General features: G+C 66.7%; 1 protein-coding gene across 11 annotated transcripts in view; it reads left to right on the top strand.

Annotated features, from left to right (window-relative positions):
- Positions 1–22,110, top strand: part of MYO18A (myosin XVIIIA) — a 38,650-nt gene extending 16,540 nt beyond the window's left edge. For 6 of the 11 annotated variants that reach the window (XM_075440002.1, XM_075440001.1, XM_075439997.1 and 3 more), the window contains 37 exons: positions 254–396; positions 907–1,007; positions 1,098–1,161; positions 1,279–1,423; positions 2,824–2,835; positions 3,342–3,518; positions 3,598–3,688; positions 3,771–3,963; positions 4,469–4,555; positions 5,383–5,524; positions 5,605–5,764; positions 5,850–6,036; positions 6,127–6,364; positions 7,185–7,294; positions 7,390–7,455; positions 7,713–7,841; positions 8,323–8,466; positions 9,474–9,563; positions 9,650–9,769; positions 9,846–9,957; positions 10,089–10,216; positions 10,374–10,528; positions 11,759–11,882; positions 11,961–12,161; positions 12,459–12,569; positions 12,861–12,965; positions 13,076–13,222; positions 13,313–13,426; positions 13,602–13,718; positions 13,821–13,904; positions 14,152–14,289; positions 14,969–15,154; positions 15,237–15,376; positions 15,976–16,020; positions 17,586–17,708; positions 18,599–19,777; positions 20,928–21,013. In XM_075440002.1, the coding sequence (XP_075296117.1) occupies positions 254–396; positions 907–1,007; positions 1,098–1,161; positions 1,279–1,423; positions 2,824–2,835; positions 3,342–3,518; positions 3,598–3,688; positions 3,771–3,963; positions 4,469–4,555; positions 5,383–5,524; positions 5,605–5,764; positions 5,850–6,036; positions 6,127–6,364; positions 7,185–7,294; positions 7,390–7,455; positions 7,713–7,841; positions 8,323–8,466; positions 9,474–9,563; positions 9,650–9,769; positions 9,846–9,957; positions 10,089–10,216; positions 10,374–10,528; positions 11,759–11,882; positions 11,961–12,161; positions 12,459–12,569; positions 12,861–12,965; positions 13,076–13,222; positions 13,313–13,426; positions 13,602–13,718; positions 13,821–13,904; positions 14,152–14,289; positions 14,969–15,154; positions 15,237–15,376; positions 15,976–16,020; positions 17,586–17,708; positions 18,599–19,769 (5,600 nt within the window). In that variant the 3' untranslated portion in view covers positions 19,770–19,777; positions 20,928–21,013. Of the gene's footprint in view, positions 1–253; positions 397–906; positions 1,008–1,097; positions 1,162–1,278; positions 1,424–2,823; positions 2,836–3,341; positions 3,519–3,597; positions 3,689–3,770; positions 3,964–4,468; positions 4,556–5,382; positions 5,525–5,604; positions 5,765–5,849; positions 6,037–6,126; positions 6,365–7,184; positions 7,295–7,389; positions 7,456–7,712; positions 7,842–8,322; positions 8,467–9,473; positions 9,564–9,649; positions 9,770–9,845; positions 9,958–10,088; positions 10,217–10,373; positions 10,529–11,758; positions 11,883–11,960; positions 12,162–12,458; positions 12,570–12,860; positions 12,966–13,075; positions 13,223–13,312; positions 13,427–13,601; positions 13,719–13,820; positions 13,905–14,151; positions 14,290–14,968; positions 15,155–15,236; positions 15,377–15,975; positions 16,021–17,585; positions 17,709–18,598; positions 19,778–20,927 lie in introns of all 11 variants that reach the window. The other 5 variants (XM_075440004.1, XM_075440003.1, XM_075440000.1 and 2 more) reach the window with 3 other exon arrangements.
- Positions 22,111–22,132: the final 22 nt, after the last annotated feature.

The following is a 22,132-nucleotide window of genomic DNA, read 5'->3' as shown; positions in this document are numbered from 1 at the left end:
TGCTGGGGTGCGGGGTCCCCGTGCCACCTGCGCACGCCCCTGGCTTTGCAGTCACAGCCTCCCACCGCCAGACACGCACCACGCGGCACGCTCTTCACTTTCTCACGCCGGTCCCTTTACCGCGCTCTCGAGGGCTGCCGCGGCGCGGAGCACGGCACAGCAGCAGCAGCAGCGCTTGCCCGGCTGGCGGTGCTGGCTCCGGTCGCCTGCCGCGCAGCCCCTGCACCCCACCGCCCCGCTTCTCTTCCCGCAGCGGAGAAGTGGCAGGCTCTCTACACCGTCCTGGAGGCTTTTGGCAATAGCAGCACCGGCATGAATGGCAACGCCACCCGCTTCTCACAGATCATCTCTCTGGACTTCGACCAGGCTGGGCAGGTGGCATCCGCCTCCGTACAGGTGAGGGGGCCGGCGTGGCCCCCCCGGCACGGGTGCCGGTCCATCCTCGCCGGGGTGTTTTCTCCCGGCAGCCCGGCCGCACGCTAGCCCGTGAGCTCTGCCGCAGACCCCCGCCGGCTGCCTGGCCGTGCTCGCAGCGCTTAGCGGCCAGGCGCCCTGCTCTCGTCTCTGTTCACGCCCGGACGTGCGCAGATCAGATCGACTCCCCGTCCGCGCTGCGTTACCCCAGTGTCCGGGTGTCTTTCTTCCAGACGACACGCTGGTGTGACAACAACAGAGCCCTTAAAATCCAAGAGAGCCGCCTCGTGCTCCTGTAGTAGCAGACACCCCGGGAGAGGAGATGCTCGGGGGTTTCTAGGATGATGTTTGCCCACGTGTGGTGGGCAGGAGACCGTCATGTCTCTGCAGGGACCCTGGGCAGGCGGCAAGGATGAGGCCAGGGTGGGCTGGGGGGGTCTCAGTGGGAGTGCGGTCCCCGGGGACGATTCCCAATGCTCCCACCTCTGCCAGACGCTGCTGCTGGAGAAGCTGCGTGTCGCCAAGCGCCCGGCCAACGAGGCCACCTTCAATGTCTTCTACTATCTGCTGGCCTGCTCTGACAGCGCCCTGCGGTGAGCTGGGGGGGGTGAGGGCATGGTCCCTGCCCTGGGGGGGTCTCCAGGACTCCCACGTGGGGCCAATCTCGGTGTTTATGTCCCCAGGACTGAGCTTCACTTCAACCACCTGGCAGAGAACAACGTCTTCGGCATCGTGGCCCTCTCCAAGGTCGCTGCTATGGGACTGGGGAGGGGCTGGGGGGGTGATGGGGTTCCCTGGCCCATTGGGGTGCAGGGGGGGGCAGGGCCAGACCCCCACACCAACGGCTCCTGTTGCTTTCCACAGCCGGAGGAAAAGCAGAAGGCGACCCAGCAGTTCAACAAGCTCCAGGCTGCCATGAAGGTGATGGGCATCTCCGGCGATGAGCAGAAGGCCTTCTGGCTCGTCCTGGGCGCCATTTATCACCTGGGGGCCGCCGGGGCCACGAAAGGTAACGAGCTGCTCGAGGTTGGGGGGCATTAACGAGCTGAGGCTTGGGGCTGATGGCTGCGTGGTGTCCCAGAGCGATTGCCAGCACCTTGTTGGTGTGGCCGAGCCTTGGGGGAGGTTTTGGGGCTGTGTCAGCTGAGGGACAGTGCCCTGAGACCCTGCGTGCTCTGGGGCACCCAGCTTTGCGCCCTCGGTCAGGGTGGTCCTGCTGGCTGGTGGGAACCAAACACCGCCAGACCTGGCCCCTGTGAGCTATGGGGTCCTGGCTGGGGCCGAGGGAGTTGGGGGGTGCGGGTGTCCCCCCTTCTCAGCATAACGCCTCTCCCCCCTGTCCTCCCCGCAGAGCCGCTGGCGGACGGAGCCGGTAATGGGAGCCGTGGGGGGCTCTGCTCCGGGTGGTGCCGCGCGGCGCCGGTTGTGGGGCTGAAATGGGGGCTTGGGGTGCTGCTGGTGTGCCGGGACCAACCCTGACCCCCGGCTGGGTCCTGGCAGCCCCAAATTTGCCTTCTGCCCATCAGGACCCCCCACCCGGTCCTCTTAGCATGGGGCAGGGCTGCCCCGGCACCCAGAGCTCACCGAGGGCTGCGGGGCTTGCTCAGATGGGCACCGGCTTTGCTCTCCGTCCTGGGGTGTGGTGAATTTGGCTTCGAGGGGCTGCTCTTCTCCCCCTCGGACTTTCACCTTCCCCCCATGGTGCTGGAAGCCCCCGTGGTGCTGCAGCGCTGGCGGGGGGGAGCCTGGAAGTGGATGCCCGGAGCTGATGGCTGCAGCAAGGGGATTTGCAGCCCCCGGGGGGGAAAGACGAGTGGGGAATGGGGAGGGAGAGTCCGGAGGGGTGTTGGGGCGCAGCGGGGTGCGGAGCTGCCCGTGGGGTGCTGATGGCACTAGAGGGCAGCAGGGCCCTGCTGCAGCCACCGCGGGGGACGCCTCGGGAGCTTCTTGGTGGGGGTCTGCTGGGGGGGGGACCCCCACATCCCGCTCAGGGGGAGCATCCCCACAGCCTGCTCCGGGCAGGCATCCCAGCGCCAGCTCTGTGCTGCTCCTGGAGCCTCCCCTGCATCTCTTGTGGACACCGGGGATGCTCAGAGCCAGCTCAGCCGCACCAGCCCCCATTTCCTTGGCCCCTTGGCACTTGTGCCGGGCTGGATCCGACAGCGGCTCCCCACCAGTGCCCACGGGGTGGCTGGGGCTCACGGGGAAAGGGCCCCCACGCCGGGTCGCAGCATCTCTCTGCAGCGATGCGCTGGGAGGGGACCGGGCTTGGCATGTGCGTGGCGGTGCCTGCGCGTGGCGTGTTTCGGCAGGAGGGCGTCCCCGTGCCGCGTGTCCGCGCTGTCGCGTGCCGTTGTTTCTAACCCCTGTCTCTGTTTGCATGGTGCATGCTGCCCTTTTGCCATGCAGACGCCGACGAAGGTAAAGTCTTGTTCTCTGCGCGTGTCTCAGGCTTCCCCTCCCACATGCCACCACCTTGCCGCTGTCGTGTCCCTGCTTGTCACCATTAACCTGCTCCCATCTCCCCTGCCCTCCCCCGGCATCCGTGTGCTTGTGTCCAGCAGCCGCAGTCTGTCCTGCCGTGTCGTGACGGAGCTGCTCAGTGCCTGTGGCCGAGCAGGACATGTCCCCGTGCCAGGGCGGCTCAGAGCCCCATGCTGTCCCGGGCTCCAGGGGTCCCCAGGCAGCGGTGGCGAGGGGTGACCCCCACTCCCCACCCCGCGGCGTGGCTCTGGGCTCAGCCCTGCAGAGGCACGAAGCCGTTCACCCTCCGTCTCCTCTCACCAGACCCCGAAACACGCTGGCCGTGCGCTCCCGCTGTGCGCAGCATCCCCAGCCTACTCTGGGGGACCCAGGCCTGGCTGGGAACACCCCCCTGTTTTGGGGGATGCCCTGGCTGGTGCTGAGCACCCTTCTCCACCCTGTAGCTGGGAGGAAGCAGTTTGCCCGGCACGAGTGGGCTCAGAAAGCCGCCTACCTGCTGGGCTGCAGCCTGGAGGAGCTCTCCTCCTCCATCTTCAAGCACCAGCCCAAGGGCACCCTGCAGCGATCCACGTCGTTCCGGCAGGGCCCCGATGAGCCCCCCCTGGGCGACGGCGGCACAGGTAGGGTGAGGGGCGGTGGGGGACAGCGGGTGGCCCCGGGGGACCCCAGGCTGGGGACGCTCAGCGTTGCCTTGGCCAGGTCCCAGGCTGACGGCGCTGGAGTGCCTGGAGGGCATGGCGGCCGGCTTGTACTCCGAGCTCTTCACCCTCCTCATCTCCCTCCTCAACAGGTACGTGCTGGGGGGCCGGGGGCAGAACCGGGGGGGCCCGGCAGCACCCACTCACCCCGCGGCGTCCCTCTGTCCCATGCAGGGCGCTGAAGTCGAGCCAGCACTCGGTGTGCTCGGTGACGGTGGTGGACACCCCCGGGGCGCAAAACCCCGAGCTGGCGGGGGAGAGCCGGGGGGCCACCTTCGAGGAGCTCTGCCACAACTACGCCCAGGAGCGCCTGCAGCTCCTCTTCCACCAGCGCACCTTCGCCCGCGAGCTGGAGCGCTACAAGGAGGTAACGGGGACTCTCAGGGCTGCCATCACCTCCCCTCCCCTCTCTGCACGAGCATCTCCTACAACGTCCCCCCAGTGTCCTGCCCCGCAGTCGCTCTGGACTGGGGCCACCCGAAGCAGCTCTGAAATGATGCTCGGTGCGGCGGGGGTTTCCCCAGGGCTCCCACCGCCCGCGGTGCCTTCGCCGGCAGCTCCGGCCCCAGCTGGGCAGCTTTGCCTGCGGACGTGCCAGGCTGGGAGGTGATGGGGTGGCTGGGGGTGGGACATCACTGCTGCTGCTCCATCTCGGCACCAACAGCCCAGAGGGACCCCTCCATGTGTCCTGGTCCTCCTGCGGCCCCCAGCATCACCCTGTGCCGTGCTGGCACAGTGGGGTGGTGGGATGCTGGGAAAGCCCTGCCTTCTGCCTGCACCCTGTTGAGACCAGTGCCCTGACCGGCTGCCGGTTCCCATTGCTGGTCCCCTGCCGCACAGGCACCAACCGCACCTCTGTCCCCCCTCAACAGGAGAATATAGAGCTTGCCCTGGCTGATGCCGAGCCCGGCTCCTCTGGCTCCATAGCCGCTGTAGACCAGCCCTCACACCAGGCACTGGTAAGTACCCGCCGTGCTTCCTCGTGGCCGCGTCACGGCAGTTTGTGGCGTGAGGCAGCGACCGGGTGGCTTTCGTGGCCCTTTGGCGGTAGTTAGGGGAAGGAGAGGGGCTGTCCCGAATGCCTGGCCGTGACAGCGTGGCTGCAAGTGTGTGTGCAGCCCACATCCCTGGTGCATCCCCTGGCATGGTGTCCCCCACCACCCCGGGAGCTGCCATGAGCAGGAGTGTGAGGAGCCCAAAGGTTCTCCAGTCCCTGGGGTGCTCAGGTCGCCAGGGTGCTCCGTTCCCCAGGGTGCTGTGATCCTCGAGGTTTTCTGGTCCATGGGATGCTCTGGTCCCCAAGGTGTTCGGGTCACCAAGGTTGTCCAGTCCCTGGGGTGCTCTGGTCCCCAGGGTGCTCTGGTCCCCAAGGTGCTCAGGTCCCCAGGCTGCACAGGTCCCCAAGGTTCACCAGTCCCTGGGGTGCTCTGGTCCTCAGGGTGCATATGTCCCCAAGGTGCCCCAGTCCCTGGGGTGCTCCAGTCCCTGCTGGAGGAGGCTGCAGAGACTGAGGGGGCTGCCTGCACCAGCCCGGCACGGGGTTTCGTCCCGCGGGTGCCTGAGCACAGCGTTTTCTGCCCCAGCGAGCATCTCGCTGCCCGAGCATCGCGTACTGACCCTTTCCCTGATGAGGAGGGGCCCTCTCCCGTGGTGCCGCTTTGCCTTGCTGCTGGCAGCAGCCGAGGTCGCGTGCTCGCTGGGTGGCCCAGTGCCCTGTCCCTTCCCGTCCCTGCCCCGGGGGACACCGGCATGTGGGGCCGGGGTGCAAGCATGGTGTCACCCCCAGGTCCGGTCGCTGGCCCGCACGGATGAAGCGCGGGGGCTGCTGTGGCTGCTGGAGGAGGAGGCACTGCAGCCGGGCGGCAATGAGGACACCTTACTGGAGCGGCTCTTCTCCTACTACGGCCCTCAGGAAGGGGGCAAGAAAGGTCAGGAGGGGCCCGGCACCGCGGGGCCATGCGTCGGCAACACGCTGGTCCCGTGCCCACAGTGCTGTGTCTCCCCACAGGGCACAACCCCCTGCTCCCCAGTGACAAGCCCCGACACTTCCTCCTGGGTCACAGCTCGGGGACCAGCTGGGTGGAGTACGATGCCACGGGCTGGCTCAACCACGTCAAGCACAACCCGGCCTCCCAGAACGCCTCCGCCCTGCTGCAGGAGTCGCAGAAGTGAGTGGGGTGCCAGGGCGGGAAGGGGGCACGGTGGCGGGGAGAGGTGTTTTTAGGGGGGTGACGTCCCCTCCGTACCTGGCAGGAAGGTCATCAGCAGCCTGTTTGCCGGCCGTGGCGGGTCGGCGCTGGTGCTGTCGGGCTCGGTGGCGGGGCTGGAGGGGGGCTCCCAGCTGGCCCTGCGGCGGGCCACCAGCATGCGCAAGACCTTCACCACCGGCGTGGCCGCCGTCAAGAAGAAATCCCTCTGCATCCAGATCAAGCTGCAAGTGGTGAGTGAGGGGGTGCCGAGGTGGGGGTCCCTGGCTCCGGCTGGGCCACCGCCGCGTGTCGCCGCTCACCCTGCTCTCCCGTGCACGCAGGACGCCCTCATTGACAGCATCAAGAAATCCAAGCTCCACTTCGTGCACTGCTTCCTGCCCAAGGCGGCGGGGGGCGGCGGGGACCCCCGGGCTCTGCCGTGCCGGCGGGTGAGCGGCAGCGAGCTGGAGCTGCCGGCAGAGCACTGCGAGGCCGGGCTCATGCAGCTGGACGTGCCCCTCCTGCGTGCCCAGCTCCGCGGCTCCCGCCTGCTCGACGCCCTCCGCATGTACCGCCAAGGTGAGCCGCGCCGCCGGCGCCCGGGGCAGGGGGTGCCAGGGCTGCGCTGCACGTCCCGCGGCGGAGATGGGTGCCGGGGGGGGGTCCCGGCTGCATCTCCTCCCCGGGGAGCCAAAGCTCCCCCAGGGAACCCCTTCGGGACTGCCCTTGCTCCGAGCCTCCTGTCCCCGTCCCCCCCGCCCCGTGGGGCCCTTATCTGCGCCGGGGACAGGCATGGCCTTAATTGGGTGTCTCTGCTGGTGCCGCTGGCAGCTCTCCCACTGGCAGCCAGCCGTGTCCCGCTGGGATGGGGGACTCCGGGTTGTGCTCAGCAAAACATTTATTGATACGTGTGGCCGGCCGCTGAGCCGAGCTTTTATTGCCTGGAGGCTGGACCCTTCCGGCCACGATCGGAAATCGATGCCACCCGCTCACCTCCTGGATCGATGGCTGTGCCGGGGTCAGCGTCCCCGTCAATACCCCATCGTTAATTAGGATGTGGAGGCTCGGCACGGCGAGCGCGATGCAGAAGTTGGCTGCTGCTCAGAGCGGAGCTGGAGCGGGGCCGTGTCCCTGCGCTCCCCCCGAGGCAGGATCTGGCCGCTTTCTTCCCAGATCTCAGCCAAAATTGCTGGAGGACACAGCCAAGGAAAACCTCCCGGGGAGGGTCGAGGCGCTCCGGCCGTGCCCGGCCCCGTGGGGAGCTTGCGCTACGTGGGGTGACCCCATCAGGTCTCCCAAAAGATGGGCCCCAGCAAGTCAGGGCACGCGGGGCTGACCCCGGCCGTCCCCGGGGTGTGCTGGCTGCCCCCGCAGCCCCGCTCTCCCTTGCTCCCCCCAGGGTACCCCGACCACATGGTGTTTGCGGAGTTCAGGCGGCGCTTTGACGTCCTGGCCCCGCACCTGACCAAGAAGCACGGGCGCAACTACATTGTGGTGGATGAGAAGCGGGTACGTGCCCCGTGCCGGGGTCAGCGGTGTGGTCTGGGGTCCCCTGCACCCCAGGGTGCTGCCAGCCCGGCCCTGACACCCCTCCCTCCCCGCAGGCAGTAGAGGAGCTCCTGGAGTCGCTGGACCTGGAGAAGAGCAGCTACCACATGGGCTTGAGCCGGGTATGATGCCCGACGCTGGCTGCGGGTGCCAGTGACGGCACGGGCAGGGGTGGGCGGCACGGCTTGGCACGGCGCGCCGGGGCAGAACAAGGGCAGCACTGTTTGCTCCCACCTACGGCATTCCTCGTGCCCGGGGAATGAAACCCCCACGGCGGGACAGGACCGGAGAGCCGCATCCTCGCCGGTGGGAGGGTGGCATGGCGTGGCCGGAGGGATGCCGGCACCCATCGGCGTCTCACCGTGCTCCCCTCCCGCAGGTGTTTTTCCGGGCCGGCTCGCTGGCCAGGCTGGAGGAGCAGCGGGACGCGCAGACCAGCAGGAACATCACCCTCTTCCAGGCAGCATGCAGGGGCTTCCTGGCACGGCAGCAGTTCAAGAAGAGGAAGGTTCGTCCCAGCAGTGCTCCCCTCCCCGCTCTGCTGCACAATTTCGCCTAAAATGGGCAGCGCAGCCTTTCTGCCGCCTGCCTGGGCCAGCGCCTCCTCCTCCCGCCTCCCCCCGCGCCTGCCCAGCCGTGGGGAGCCGTGGGGGGCCGGGGGGAACCGGGGGGGCCGAGGGGGAACCAGCGGGGAGGGTGCTGGGCATCACCGCAGCGGAATGAAGCAGAGCGTTGGCTCCTACTTTTATTATTAAAGAGGGCGTAAAATAGGCGTCTCGGCAGCGCCTCGCCTTCTGCAGGATTCGTGTTTGGAGGGGCTGGAGGGAATCAAACAGCAGATAAGCTGGGTGCAGTTAGCCCGAATGTTAACGAAGGGGAGCGTGCGGGGCTGCCGGCAGGGGTGCTGAGCGCCCACCAGCCCTGCTTTGCCCCGCCGGCGGCACCCCGTGCTGACACGGTACCCTGTGCTGACACCATACGCCGTGCAGATCCAGGATTTGGCCATCCGGTGTGTGCAGAAGAACATCAAGAAGAACAAGGGGGTGAAGGGCTGGCCCTGGTGGAAGCTCTTCACGACCGTGCGGCCCCTCATCGAGGTGCAGCTCACCGAGGACCAGATCCGCGGCAAGGACGTGGGTATCTCTCTGCCGGGGGACGCTGGATGGGGCAGGGTGGGCTTGGGGGAGTGTTGGTCCTGAGCAGGGCCCTGCCGTGGGGTGGGATGCAGGATCCTGCAGTGGGGTGGGATGCAGGAGCCCATAATGGGGTGGGATGCAGGAGCCTGTGATGGGGTGGGATGCAGGAGCCCACAGTGGGGTGGGATGCAGGAGCCTGCAGTGGGGTGGGATGCAGGAGACCGCAGTGGGGTGGGATGCAGGACCAGGGCTGCCCTGAGCCCCATCAGCGCCAGGCTCAAATTGCTCCCTAATTTGCGAATCAGCATGTCATTAGCATCCTGAGAGCTGGCTGTTGCGTGAGCCCAATTACAAGGCGTGGAGAATGGAAATGAAACCGTGTGCCGAGAGGCGTACGCGGGGGCTTGGTGCTGCGCTGGCAACCAGACACTCATGCCCCCACCGAGCCCGCCTGGCACGGAGCCACTGCCTGGCTCAGCTTTCACCCTGATCCGCCGAGGACAGGTGCCTGGGGTGGGGGCTCCTGGGCACCCTCCTGCTTCCCCAGCCTGTGCTGGGACCAGAGGAGGGAAAGGAAGATGTGCGTGAAGCTGGCAGCCGGGCACACCGCCCTGGTGCTGGCTGGTGGGCCCCGGGCATCCCGGTGGGCCCCCTCCCTCCCCATCTGGGCTGCGTGCACCCAGACCCTTCGGTGAGCTGCTGATGGGTGGCTTTACTCCCACCCCCTCTCCCAGGGGGTGCGGGGACCCCTCTCCAGCTTTGCCGGGGCTGCCTGGCGTTTCGACACCATTTATGGGGTTGGAGTTGGCCCGGCGGCGGAGTGGGTTGGGGAAAATCCCTGCCCGGCCCTCGGCAGGGGAGAGGGCCCCCTGCCCCGAGGAGCCCCCACCCTGCCCACCCAGCGCTGGGGGGGCACTGGGGGGATGCGGAGAGCTGCCAGGCTCCTGCCTGCCAACCTCTTGGCCTTGCGCCTGCCCCCTCCCTCACCGCCCGCTCTGTTGCAGGAAGAGATCCAGCAGCTCAAGAGCAAGCTCGAAAAGGTGGAGAAGGAGCGTAACGAGCTCCGGCTCAACAGCGACCGCCTGGAGAGCAGGGTAGGTCCTTGCCGGCACCGGGACGGGGTGCGGTGCTGTGCCGGCTTGCCCCGGTGCGGCTCACGATCCCACTCCCCCCCCGCCAGATCACAGAGCTGACAGCGGAGCTGACGGACGAGCGAAACACCGGCGAGTCGGCCTCCCAGCTGCTGGACGCCGAGACGGCCGAGAGGCTGCGGGCCGAGAAGGAGATGAAGGACCTGCAGGTAAATGCACCTTTCCCCAACCTCGCGGCATGTCCTGACCCGCCCCGGTGCTCACCGCGGCCGTGTCCCCTCCCAGGCCAAGTACGATGCTCTGAAGAAGCAGATGGAGTCGATGGAGATGGAGGTGATGGAGGCTCGGCTCATCCGGGCAGCCGAGCTCAACGGGGAGCTCGACGATGATGATTCAGGTACGGTCCTGCCTCCAGTGCTCGCTGCTGGCACGCCCTGGGTGCCCCGTGGTCGCAGCACCGTGCTCCCTTTTCCACGGTGGCCCCGTGCCACTCCACACAGGCCCCTGGTGACCCCCTTTCCCTCGCAGGTGGCGAATGGCGGCTGAAGTACGAGCGGGCGGTGCGGGAGATCGACTTCACCAAGAAACGGCTGCAGCAGGAGCTGGAGGACAAGCTGGAGGTGGAGCAGCAGGGCAAGAGGCAGCTGGAGCGGAGGGTGAGTGGGGGCTCGGCCCCACGGACCCCCCCAGATCCCCTCAGTGTGGGGATGGGTAGGGGGCGGGCAGCTCAGAGCTGAGGGAGCATGTGGCTGGGGCAGCGGGGACGCGGTGGCTTCCCGGAGCCCTGAGCACCCTGCCTGCTCCTGCCCGCAGCTGACGGACCTGCAGGCAGACAGCGAGGAGAGCCAGCGGGCGCTGCAGCAGCTGAAGAAGAAGTGCCAGCGCCTGGCCGCGGAGCTGCAGGACACCAAGCTGCACCTCGAAGGCCAGCAAGGACGCAACCACGACCTGGAGAAGAAGCAGCGGAGGTGGGGAAGCTGTGCTGGGGGGGGGGGGGGGTACGGGGGGGGGGGACACGGCATCCTCTCTGTGCGGTGAGCCTCTGGCAAAGTGACATTACCATTTTAGCAGGGATTTGGGCACTTCACCAGCTCCCGCTTGGCCGAGGCATCTCCAGCTGGATGGGGCTGCCCGGGTCAGATGTGTTCATTGAGGGTGGGGGACCCTGGTGCCCTTCTGGGGGGCCCGGAGCTGAGTGATCCCCCGGAATGGGACCGTGCCCCACAGCAGAGGCTGCTCGTGCCCCGTGGCTGTGCTCCGCACTTGCTCTCATCCCATCCCCTTTCCCAGCCCCAAAGTTTGCTAACGTTATTAAGCAGCAGGGACGCTTTCATCTCATTATGGTAATGATCACACACACAAATACAGCGAGAGAATCCAATCTAATTAATTTCAATTTCCGCGGATTGGAGTCTGTGCTAATGCAGCTGTTTATTACCCAGCGCGAGGAGAAACGGGGATTAGCTGCCGAGGTGTTTAACGCAGGTCACAAACTCAAGCACACGGTTGTTTTCCAAGCCCCAAAGGCAGCAATTTCAGAGCAAACCCGGCTGATCCCACCCCAGGGGTGTTGGGAGAGGCTGTCCCGGTGCTGCCCGGCCCCGCCAGGGAAGCAAGACCCCTCCGGGGATGGGACTGGTGCCATCGCACTTGGGACCGTGGCACCGGGCTGCTGCCGGGGAAGCCAAGCTGCCGCAACAGCCCATCTCTGCTGGAGACCCGGCCGTGTCCTGCAGCCCCTCCGTGTCCTGCAGCCGCTCTCTGTCCTGCTCGGAGGGTGCGGTGTCCCTGGCTGCCTCCGCGTAGCCAAGCCCTCACCGTTCGCAGCCACGGTCCCCGCCGGCACGCGGGGCTGCTGGGGGCTGCGCTGCGGGGCTGCGCTCTCCGTTAGCTGCTGAGCAAAGGCACCAGGAGGAGTTTCTCCAAGCGGCTCCGTGCCACCGTGCTGGCAATTAAAGGCTCATCAACAGCGGGTTTCAAATGAGCACCCAGCAGCACGCCGCCCTTCCTGGTGCCTGCTGCCATGGGATGGGGATGCTTGGGGCGGTGCTGGTGGCATGGGGCTGGGGACCCCCCTTCCCGGTGCCTGCTGCCATGGGATGGGGATCCTTGGTGCGGTGGTGGTGACATGGGGCTGGGGACCCATCCCCGGTGCCCGTCACGGGGTGCTGAGTGCCCGACCTGCTCTCCCCATGCAGGTTCGACAGCGAGCTCTCGCAGGCACACGAGGAGACTCAGCGGGAGCGGCTGCAGCGGGAGAAGCTGAGCCGTGAGAAGGACGTGCTGGTGGCCGAGGTCTTCGGCCTCAAGCAGCTGCTGGAGGTGAGCGGCCCCCGGTCCTCGCCCCAGTCCCCCAACCAGTGGGTGCCCCGGGCTCACGGTGACCCCCTCTCTCGGCAGGACAAAGACTCGGACATTGCGGGGCTGACGCAGAAGGCAGAGGCGCTGGAGGCCGAGCTGCAGGACATCTCCTCCCAGGAGTCGAAGGACGAGGCGTCCCTGGCCAAGGTGAAGAAGCAGCTGAGGGACCTGGAGGCGAAGGTCAAAGACCAGGAGGAGGAACTGGACGAGCAGGCTGGGACCATCCAGATGCTGGAGCAGGTACGGCGGGGAGGGGCGAGGTTTCTGGGTGGGGTGGTTTCGTGCAGGGCTGTTATTACCTGGGCCGGGCTTGCCCGGGAAGCGGAGGCGGTCGCCCTCAGCCCAGCATTGGGCCAGGCATTGCGGCTGCCGACGCGGCTCCTGGCCCTCCGTGCCATGGCTCGGCAAGTCGCCATGGGGCAGGCGGCCCGCCCGGCCTCCGACCAGGGGGTTTTCCGGGTGAGCGGTGCCCTGGGAGCGACGTGGGGTGGTCCCCATGTACCCTTCTCTCTGACCGCCTTCCTCCCCTGTTTGCAGGCCAAGCTGCGGCTGGAGATGGAGATGGAGCGGCTGCGGCAGACCCACGCCAAGGAGGTGGAGAGCCGCGACGAGGAGGTGGAGGAGATTCGGCAGTCGTGCCAGAAGAAGGTAGGGCTGGGCTGCGGCCCCTTTTGCCCAGGGGGGACCCGGATGCATCCCCCTGCCCCGGCTGGGTGCCGGGGAGCTGCCAGCCAGGCAACATCATGCAGCCATGGCCCGGTTCTGCTGGCCTGGCAGGTCCAACCGGTCCCTCTGCTGCCCTGGCCGGTGTGTGCCAGGCTTTGCACCTCTGGTTGCACAAACACCCAGCTGGTGGGGTCACCCCGTGTCCCCAGTATGTGGGGACACACAAGAGGGGGGTCCCCGCCGCCCTGACCGGCTGCCTGGGCTGTCCCCCAGCTGAAGCAGATGGAGGTGCAGCTGGAGGAGGAATACGAGGACAAGCAGAAGGTGCTGAGAGAGAAACGGGAGCTGGAGAGCAAGTTATCTGCCATCAGCGAGCAGGTAGGGCACAGGGCAGCCGGGCACGTGCCTCACTTTGGGGACCCCGTGGTGGCTTTGGTGGGTGGGTGCCCACCGGCATGGTGCCCTGGCATGGTTCCCCCCCGCCACAGGCCAACCAGCGGGACTTTGAGACGGAGAAGCGCCTGCGCCGGGACCTGAAGAGGACGAAGGCGCTGCTGGCTGATGCACAGATCATGCTGGACCACCTGAAGAACAACGCGCCCAGCAAGAGGGAGATCGCCCAACTGAAGAACCAGGTGGGCATCCAGACCCCCCAAAAACCGCAGCCCTTGAGGGAGATGGGGTGTCCCTGTGCCCCGGCTGGGCACTGAGCCGTGTCCCCGTAGCTGGAGGAGTCGGAGTTCACCTGTGCAGCCGCCGTCAAGGCCCGCAAGTCGATGGAGGTGGAGATCGAAGACCTCCACCTGCAGATCGATGACCTGGCCAAGGCCAAGGCAGCAGTAAGTGTTTTTGGGGTGCGATGCACCGTGATGGGGCCGTGCCCCACCTGCACCCGGGGGAGACCCCCATGGGCACAGCACGCTGGCAGGGTGACCCCACACCGTTCGGGGTGGTTTTGGGGGTGGGTGCCCCATCTCCTGGGGCGCAGTGGGAGACGCAGGGGTCTCCCCGCAGCTGGAGGAGCAGCTGAGCCGGCTGCAGCGGGAGAAGAACGAGGTGCAAAGTCGGCTGGAGGAGGACCAGGAGGACATGAACGAGCTGATGAAGAAGCACAAGGCGGCTGTGGCCCAGGTGAGGGGGTCATGGTGGCTGTGGCGCTCCCACCCCCCTGTAACACCCCTCTCGGAGCCATTACGGAGGGGTCCCCGCTGATGGCCCCGGCGTGTCCCGCAGGCATCCCGGGACCTGGCGCAGATGAATGACCTCCAGGCTCAGCTGGAGGAGGTCAGCAAGGAGAAGCAGGAGCTGCAGGAGAAGGTGGGGAGCACCAACGTTGGGCAAGGGCATGCACCCTGAGCAAAGCTGGGAAGACGGGGGGGCACTCAGAGACCCGCTGCCCGCCCTGGGTGGGGGGGCCCTCACCCTGGGGGTGCAGGGCCATCCCATGGGGACCTCTCCGTTGGGACGGGAGCAGCGTGGCCGGCAGCTCCGCTCCCGTGCGGCATGGCAGGGAGCTGGGGAGGTTGTGGCCGAGGCTGAGTTTGTGCCCCCCCCTCCACTGCAGCTGCAAGGCCTGCAGAGCCAACTGGAGTTCCTGGAGCAATCCATGGTGGACAAGTCACTGGTGAGCCGGCAAGAAGCCAAGATCCGCGAGCTGGAGACCAGGCTGGAGTTCGAGCGGACGCAAGTCAAACGCTTGGAGGTGGGCGCTGGGCTCTCCCTCCGCTCTGGCTGGGACCGGGAGACAACGGGACCGTGATGTGAAGCTGCGCAGGGGGAATGCTGAGCGCATCCCCAACATCCCCTCCCCAGGACCCCCCACGCTGCAGCCCTCCCGGGCCAGCAGCCCATCCCCGTGTCCGCAGGCAAAGCTCCCTGCAAGCGCCGATAACAGTAATCCACCAGCCAGCCCGGCAAAGTGCTGCTGTTTCCCTGCACTGACTTAGGGAAATTATAGACTCTCCCGGCCCCGCTAAACGCAGCCTGCTTTATATTCTGCCTTTGCAGCTCTGCCGGGGGAGCGGAGCAGCTTAGCTCTCCTCTTCATATTTTCCTAGCTGTTATTTCCCTTCCCCGCTTTCTCTGCCGGGGCCATAAATATGCAGCGGCTGGCTCAGCGGCTGGGGGAGAATAGGAGCTATTTTTTCCCTACGTTACACGCTGTAATTACTTCACAACAGTTAAATCTATTTTTCCAATTCAACAAAGCCCCCGCGGTTGTTCTGCCCCTTCCCTGGCCCTCCGGGGGGGTTTCTTCTCCATCTCCTTGTGTAAATTCATGGGGATGAGATCCGTCCTCGCATGAGCCCTTGGTGGGTGTTGCTGCCAGGTGAGGGGTCCGCAGGGGCGTCTGGGGTGACCCTGCGCCCGCTGCTCCGCAGAGCCTGGCCACGCGGCTGAAGGAGAACATGGAGAAGCTGACGGAGGAGCGGGATCAGCGTGCAGCCGCCGAGAACCGGGAGAAGGAGCAGAACAAGCGCCTGCAGCGGCAGCTCCGCGATGTCAAGGAGGAGATGGGTGAGCTGGCCAAGAAGGAGGCGGAGGCCAGCCGCAAGAAGCACGAGCTGGTGAGGCACCCGTGACGGGGCCAAGCAGAGGGATGAGGGGGTTTTACTGGGGTACCTGGCTCACCTCACTCCCTCCCCGCAGGAGATGGACCTGGAGAGCCTGGAAGCCGCCAACCAGAGCCTGCAGTCGGACCTGAAGCTGGCCTTCACGCGCATCGGGGACCTGCAGGCAGCCATCGAGGATGAGATGGAGAGCGACAGCAACGAGGACCTCATCAACAGGTGAGAGCGCCCGGGCCTGGCTCCCGCATGCGGCACATCACCGGGGCTCCCCGCTTCTCCTCGACACGTCAGAAATGCCGCGGGGATCCCTCGGCTCTGCCTGGCCCTGGCAGGATGCACTCTGTCCATCCATGCATCGTGCACCCGTGCATCCGCCCGTGCACCCGTGCATCCGTCCATCCATGCATGGTGCACACGTGCGTCCGTGCGTCCATCCTTCCCTCCGCCTGCAGCCCCCGGGCAGCTTCACCCGCTTGCAGAGGTGCCCAAAATGCAGCCAGAGCTGTGCCAGCTGGCTGGAAGCAGCCCGGCGAGCCCCAGGAGCCGGCGCAGCGCAGACTGGCGGGAGGTCTGGGATGCTGGGATCCAGCCTGGCCCAGGATGCTGGGATCCAGCCCAGGACGCTGGGATCCAGCCTGGTGCAGCCCGATGCCAGGGGTGCAGGGCAGCCACACCTCCCTCCCTTGGCCCTTCCCCACCGTTTAATTTGCCCCCCATTTGTTGCCCACCCACTTGGTCTTTTTTTTTTTTTTTCTCCTTTCATTTGATTTATTTCTGTTGTGTTTCTCCCCCCTCCGACCCCCCTCACCCCCTCCCAGTTTGCAGGACATGGTGGCAAAGTATCAGAAAAGAAAGAGTAAACTGTGAGGAGCTCCTCTTTCCTTCCCCCCCTCCCCTAACCCCCACCTCACCCCCACGGGCCGGGGCCCCGCATGCCACTGGCCCACCTCCGCATGCCCTAACAGCACCCACGGCACGGCACATAACCGCATCCCGCGCGGGGGGACAGGCGCCGAGCCCCCGGGCCGGCGCGGGGTGATGCTCTGCCATGGCTAACGACGGCTGTGTCGGCGTGGGGCGGTGACGGAGCCCCGCTGCCACGCGCAATTAATATCCCCCACTGCGGTCGCTCCGCCGCGACCCGGGTCCCGCTTAACTAACGACACGCTCGCCCGGACATAAATTGCATTTGATGTGGAGTTTAATTCCGCCGTTATAAAACCTCAGCTGCCCCCAGAGTTTGTTTACGGGGCTCGTCGGGGTTTGGGTTTTTTTGTTGTCGTTGTGTGTTTTTTGTTGGTTTTTTTTTTTTCCAAGCCGAGCGTTGCCTGGATGTATTGCAGGGGAGGGAGACGCGCGTGATGGAGTGCGGCTCGTTGCGTTGAATTTAACGACGAGGATTCGTATTCAGGGTCTATCCCAGCCCGTCCCCCGTGCCGCCTGCCACCGTCCCCAGACAGGGAATAAGCCCAAAGCCGAGCGGATCAAACGCCCGTTTAAGACCATTTGCTATATCCCTTCCCCGGCAGTGGCTCGGCGGGAGCCCTCGCCTCTCGCCAGCCGGCGGCGGGGTGAGGAGAGACGGGGCCGTGCCGCTTCGATTTGCTTATAGATCCCGCCGGTACCGCCATAACCCTAATGAAAGCAGTAAGCAGTTAGGTATTAAGGGAGATTTATGCAGGGATGCTTTTAACGTGGAGGAATGGATTTTGCAATGCATACAGCACCTTCTTTCTAAAGGCAATCAATATGGTTACGAACGGCCGTTATAAATTAGATGGTTTAAGCCAGATAGGGCGTTTTTTACGCTGGGACGTAAATCAGGGGCTCTCCGGCACGGCAGGGCTGTAAATCTGCCCGCTGCGCTCCTGCGCCCGCCTTGCCGGAGTCGTTTCTGTTCTGCCTGCTAAACTCCTGTTTACCCAGGGCCATCAACATCGCTCTTCCTCGCTGTAATTTTGCACTCAACGGCAGCCTATAAAATGAACCCACTTAATTCCTTCCCAGCCCCAGAGCTGGAAATCTCCCGTGTTTCTGGAGCCGTGCCCTGCCTGCTGCACCTCGCTGCCCCGACGCCGGCCTCACCGTTTTATCTTCCCAGCCCCGGAGCCGTGCCGTGGGCAGGGAGAGGGGACGGTGGGCAGAGGCTGCAGGAGCCCCGTTGCCAGGCAGGGGGGTGGTTTGGGGGTTTGGGGGCTGCGCTTCGGGGAGCCCCTGGCACGCAGGTTGAGCTGTCTGCATGCGGGTTGCGCCCCGGGAGATGGAGCGGGACCACGAGATGGGGTTTCGCCCGTGCCAGGGCACACAGGCAGCAGGTGCTGGGGGAGTTTGGCACCCGCCGGTGCAATTTTGCCTCCCCAGCACCCAAAATCTCACCGCCCCATGCTCACCTCTTGCTTTCTCCCACCCCGACCTGCTCCTCCGGCAGCGACGGCGACTCAGATGTAGACTCAGAGCTGGAGGAGCGCGTGGACGGGGTGAAGTCCTGGCTCTCCAAGAACAAAGGCTCCTCCAAAGCGCTCTCGGATGACGGCAGCCTGAAGGGCAGCAGGTGGGTGCAGGGCTGGGTGCCGGGCTGGCTGCGGGGGGACGGGGTGAGCTGTGCCGGGGGACGGCCGGGGTGCAGGGTGGGCACCCGTGGGACGTGGCACTCTGCGCTGCCGCCTGCTGCTTGTGTGGCCGGCCAGGGAAGGGTTCATGCTGGTGAGTGGTTCGGTCTCCACTGGGGACACACGTCCCCACGCCCAGAGGGACCCCCGGTCCCCCTCCCCAGCATCCCACCCGCTGCGGCACGGGATGCACCCCGGAGGTGCGTGGGCATCCGCATCGTCCCCCCTCCACCCTCCCCTCCTCCGCCGCGTCCCTCCCCGCACCTCTCGGCAAACAGGCTGCCCGCACAGCCCCCGGCAGCCCCGGCGGAGGGGGGGACATGGCCGGGTGCCCCCACGGCACGGGGCCGGTGTGGGGCTGGGGCTCGCAGCCCCGCTCCTGTTCCCTGGGGAAAGCGCTCGCCTGCTGAGCGCAGATTGCTTTTATCCAAACCCAATTTCCTAGCAGGGCTCCGGGCGTCCCGGGGGGCTCCCCCCCCTCTGCCGAGCAGGGGGGAAAGATCTGAGCCGTTTTTTCTTAATTGGTTTAATTTATTCAGCGGTACAGATGTAAAACATTTTGTTATTGGAGATAATTCCACCTTTTCTGAAGTCGGGAATCAAACGCAGCGGCTCCAGGTAGCCGACAATGAAATAAATTGAACGCAACACTTGAAAGGGGAATCAAAGTGCCGGGTAGAACAATTCCCCCATTTCCACGACATTTTTCCGCGATGCTGTTTCCCGCTGACGCAAATTACCGAGGCTGCCGCGCGGCCCCCCCCGCCCGCTCACCTCCGTCTCTCTCTTGCCTCCCCGGTGCGTGCGCGGGGCCGCGGTGCCGCCGGCGCAGGTCAGCGCTGCCGGACGGTCCCGAGGGCGAGGAGCGGCCGGTGTCGGTGTTGAGCTGCCTCAGCTATCGGAAGCGGCCGGGCCTGAAGGACTCCATAGGCGGCCGTGGGGACGAGCAGACGCTCTTCAGCGCGCTCAGCGAGCGGGCGCCTTCCCCCGAGCGCGTTGCCCGCAGGGTGGCCCGCGGCGGCGAGCCCGAGGACCGGGCGGCCGTCATCGCCCAGGCCTTCGCCGACGCCAGCAGCCGGGCTCGGCAAGGGCTGGGCAAGCGTTGGTCCCTGTCGGCTGCCGACGGCGAGAAAGCCTCCGTCGCCTCCGCGCCGGTGAGCCGGGCCTCCTCCACCTCCTGGCGTGGGCTGGAGGACGGGGACGAGGGGGACGAGGGGTGCTCGGTGCTGAGCTTCGCCCTCTCCAGCCCCGGGAGCTTGCGGAGCCGGCGTGGGGGACCTGAGGGTCGCCCCGAGTCGCGGCTCTCTGTTGCCCGCAGCCGCCTGGATGAGGCGGACGAGGGGTCCCGCGGGCAGCCCCCCCTGGGGCGCAGTTTCTCCGTCCCCCCCCGGCCCCGCAGCGCAGCCTCCGAGGAAGGGGGTCCTGGGGACGCCCGCCCCGTGAGGCACCGCTCCTACCTCGACCCTGACCTGGAAGCTGCCATCCAGGAGGTGCTGAGCTACCGCCCGTCGCGGGCCGGGGGCTGCTCCAGCCCCGAGGCCGACTCGGGGGACGATGGCCGCAGCGTGCGCAGCGTGCGCAGTGCGGCCCCCCTGGGCGCCGCCGACCGTCCCCCCGGCAGCCTCCGCCGCTCCGCATCCGCCCTCGACTTCTCCCGGCGCGCCGGCCGGCACCGCAGCAGCTCAGGCTCCTCCGAGGAAGAGGAGGAGCGGAAGAAGAAGAATGCCAAGAAGCACGCCAAGAAGACCAAGAAGAGATCCAAGAAGAAGAAGAAGAAGCAGCAGTCATCATCCGACTCGGATTCCTCCTCCGATTCCACCTCCGATTCCTCCTCCGGCTCCACCAGCTCCTACCGCAGCACCTCCAGCGTCAAGAAGGGCCCGCGGGCGGCGGGGGGCGAGGAGCCGGGACGCCCCGGCCGGGGCAAGAAGGAGGAGAAGCAGCGGAAGAAGCAGGTCGACAGCCTGATGATGAAGTACCTGTACCGGCCCGAGAGCGACTGAGGCAGGAGGTGGGAGCGGTGTGTGCCGTGCAGCATGAACCTCCCCGTGTGCCACTAACCGCTCGCCCTAACCCTCGCCCGGCTCCGGGCACGGAGCCCACCTTGGCCGGGCCCCCCGGGATGGGGCACCCTGCTGCGCCCGCAGCCGGCCCTGCCTTTGGGGTGCTGCAGGGCATCCCCGACGCATCTCCGGCCGCGCAGCTGCCCGTGCTGCCAGGACGCGGCGGCGTGTGCGGGATTAGCGGCTGCGGGATGCCGGGAAGCACTCATCCCTTCCCGGCTCCCCAGCCGCTGGCCAGGACACGGCTGAATTTATTCCATCAGGAAATTTAAGGCTTGACGGGACGGTGCGGCATCCCCGCTCGTCCCGGGGGCTTCTCCCCCCCAGGGACGGCGGCGGGGAGGAGCGGGTGGATACTAACACGCACCCACGTCGGTGGGCGCCCGCAGCGGGGGAGCGGGCGCGGGCGGTTGGGTTCCGGAGTGGTTTCTTGGGGCGGCTTTGTCCCGCTGCCCTGTGCCGCGTCGGGTGTCTGTGATGGGGAACAGGGGTGCGGGGGGCCTCGCCCTGTGGGTTGGGGGCTCTGTGCCCTGGCTGGCGGTGGAGGAGGGGGCACGCGTGGGCTCACCGGCAGCAATTCTGGGGCGAGTTTGATCCTTCCCCACGGCTTCGATGGGAGAAGGGCTGGAGGAGGGGAAAAAAGCCCTTTGAAAACGTGGTCGCGCTTGTGCTGCCCGCTGCCTGCCGGACTGCCTGTCCTGGGGCTGGGGAGGGTGTCACGGCGGGGAGAAGCACCCCCAGCACCCAGCCGTGGGCTCCAGCGGGACCGGGACCCCTGAGCAGCGGCACCCGCACGCGCCGGTGTTCGCAGCCGCGGCCACGCGCCCGATTCTGAGCCGGGCGCCCGCGGCGGCTGCAGCCGCTGGGCAGGCTGGGCTCGGCCGCACCGCGGAGCAGGGGCTCGGCTCGCAGCCCTGGTGACGCGTGCCCCAGATTTCTCAGAAATAAGAAAAAAGGAGGCGAACAAGGCCCTGTTGAGCCGGCTGCCAGCGTGCCGGCTTGCCGTGGCTTCCCAGTGCAAGCCGGGAGGTTTGCCAGGTGCTGGGGCTTGGAGCCCCCCTCCCCAGACCCCCACTAACGCCGCTCTCTCGCCCACAGCCCCCCGAGCTCCCGGCACCCCTTTGCCTACGACAGATGGGACGAGGAGGACGCCGGGGAAAGCACACGCCGCTCCTCCCGCAGCTCCCCCGGCGCCAGCGAGACGGAGAGCCGGGCTGCCGAGACCCCCGCCTAGCCCCCCACTCCAATTCCCATCGCCCCCGAAACACGCAGCTCCGCGGGGCCGCCCCGGGGCAGCCGGTATTTCTTCTGCACCGGGGTTGGGGGGGACCCACGCAGCCGCCCCCCGGCCCTGGCCGTGGGGGGAGCAGCCCGGCCGGCTCGCTGGCTGCAGCCCCCACGCCACCCCGACCCTCTCACCCCCCGTCTGTCCTCGGCGGCAGAGCCGGCAGCTCCGGCACCCCGGGTTTGTTCCTCAGTGCCTGCTGGCTCCTTATTTTATAACTTAAACTCCCTCCCCGGGCCCCCCGCCGTCCTCGTCAGCCCCTTTTAGTTGAGCCAAAGACGTCTCTCGCTGGCCGGGCCCTGGGGAGCAGCCACCCCGCAGCTGGGAAGGGGACAGGGGGACGGGGTCCCACGCGCCCCCCGGGTTGTCGTCACCCCCCTGACCCCCCACCTCTGCCTGGTTGTTTTGCACTAGCCCAGCTGTGCGTCCCCCACCCCCCCACCCCCTTTACTTTCAGTATGAAAATAAACGACATTTCTGGCTGGTGACGCCGGCTGCTGCCTGCTCCGTCTGCTGGGGGGGGTCACCTCGTTGCGGGGGGGTGTTTGCATGGTGACGGGCTGTGGTGGGACAGATCCAGCCCCGGTGAGGATCCAGGGCTGCAGGGAGAGGCCAACCCCGGCCCCTTCCCCAAGCCCATGGCACCCATGGGTGATGGGGAGGGGGGAAACGGCCTTTGTGGGTGCTGGCACTGAAGCATTTATCAATCTTTATAAATATGCAGATGAGCAGTGGGGATGGGAGCCCTCTGCCTGCCAGCGTTAATTATTTGATGCGGAGGAGATGATGAGGATCGCCAGCTGCCTGCGTGGCACGCGGCTCGGCCTGGGCTCCGGCACGTCCGGCAGCGCTGCCCCCTGCCCCCACCCAGCCCCAGGGACCCTCCGCACCCCCGGGACCCGCCGCACCCTGGGGATCCTGGCAAACCAGCTCCTTTGATCTCTTTCCCCACCATCTCTGGGAAACAAATGGGCCAAGTTTGGCGCACGCTGCCATAAAGCCACGCTGCGCTAATGCG

The sequence above is a fragment of the Opisthocomus hoazin genome, chromosome 20, assembly GCF_030867145.1.
Source record: "Opisthocomus hoazin isolate bOpiHoa1 chromosome 20, bOpiHoa1.hap1, whole genome shotgun sequence".
Classification (NCBI taxonomy): domain Eukaryota; kingdom Metazoa; phylum Chordata; class Aves; order Opisthocomiformes; family Opisthocomidae; genus Opisthocomus; species Opisthocomus hoazin.
This window is presented reverse-complemented; position numbering and strand designations above follow the sequence as displayed.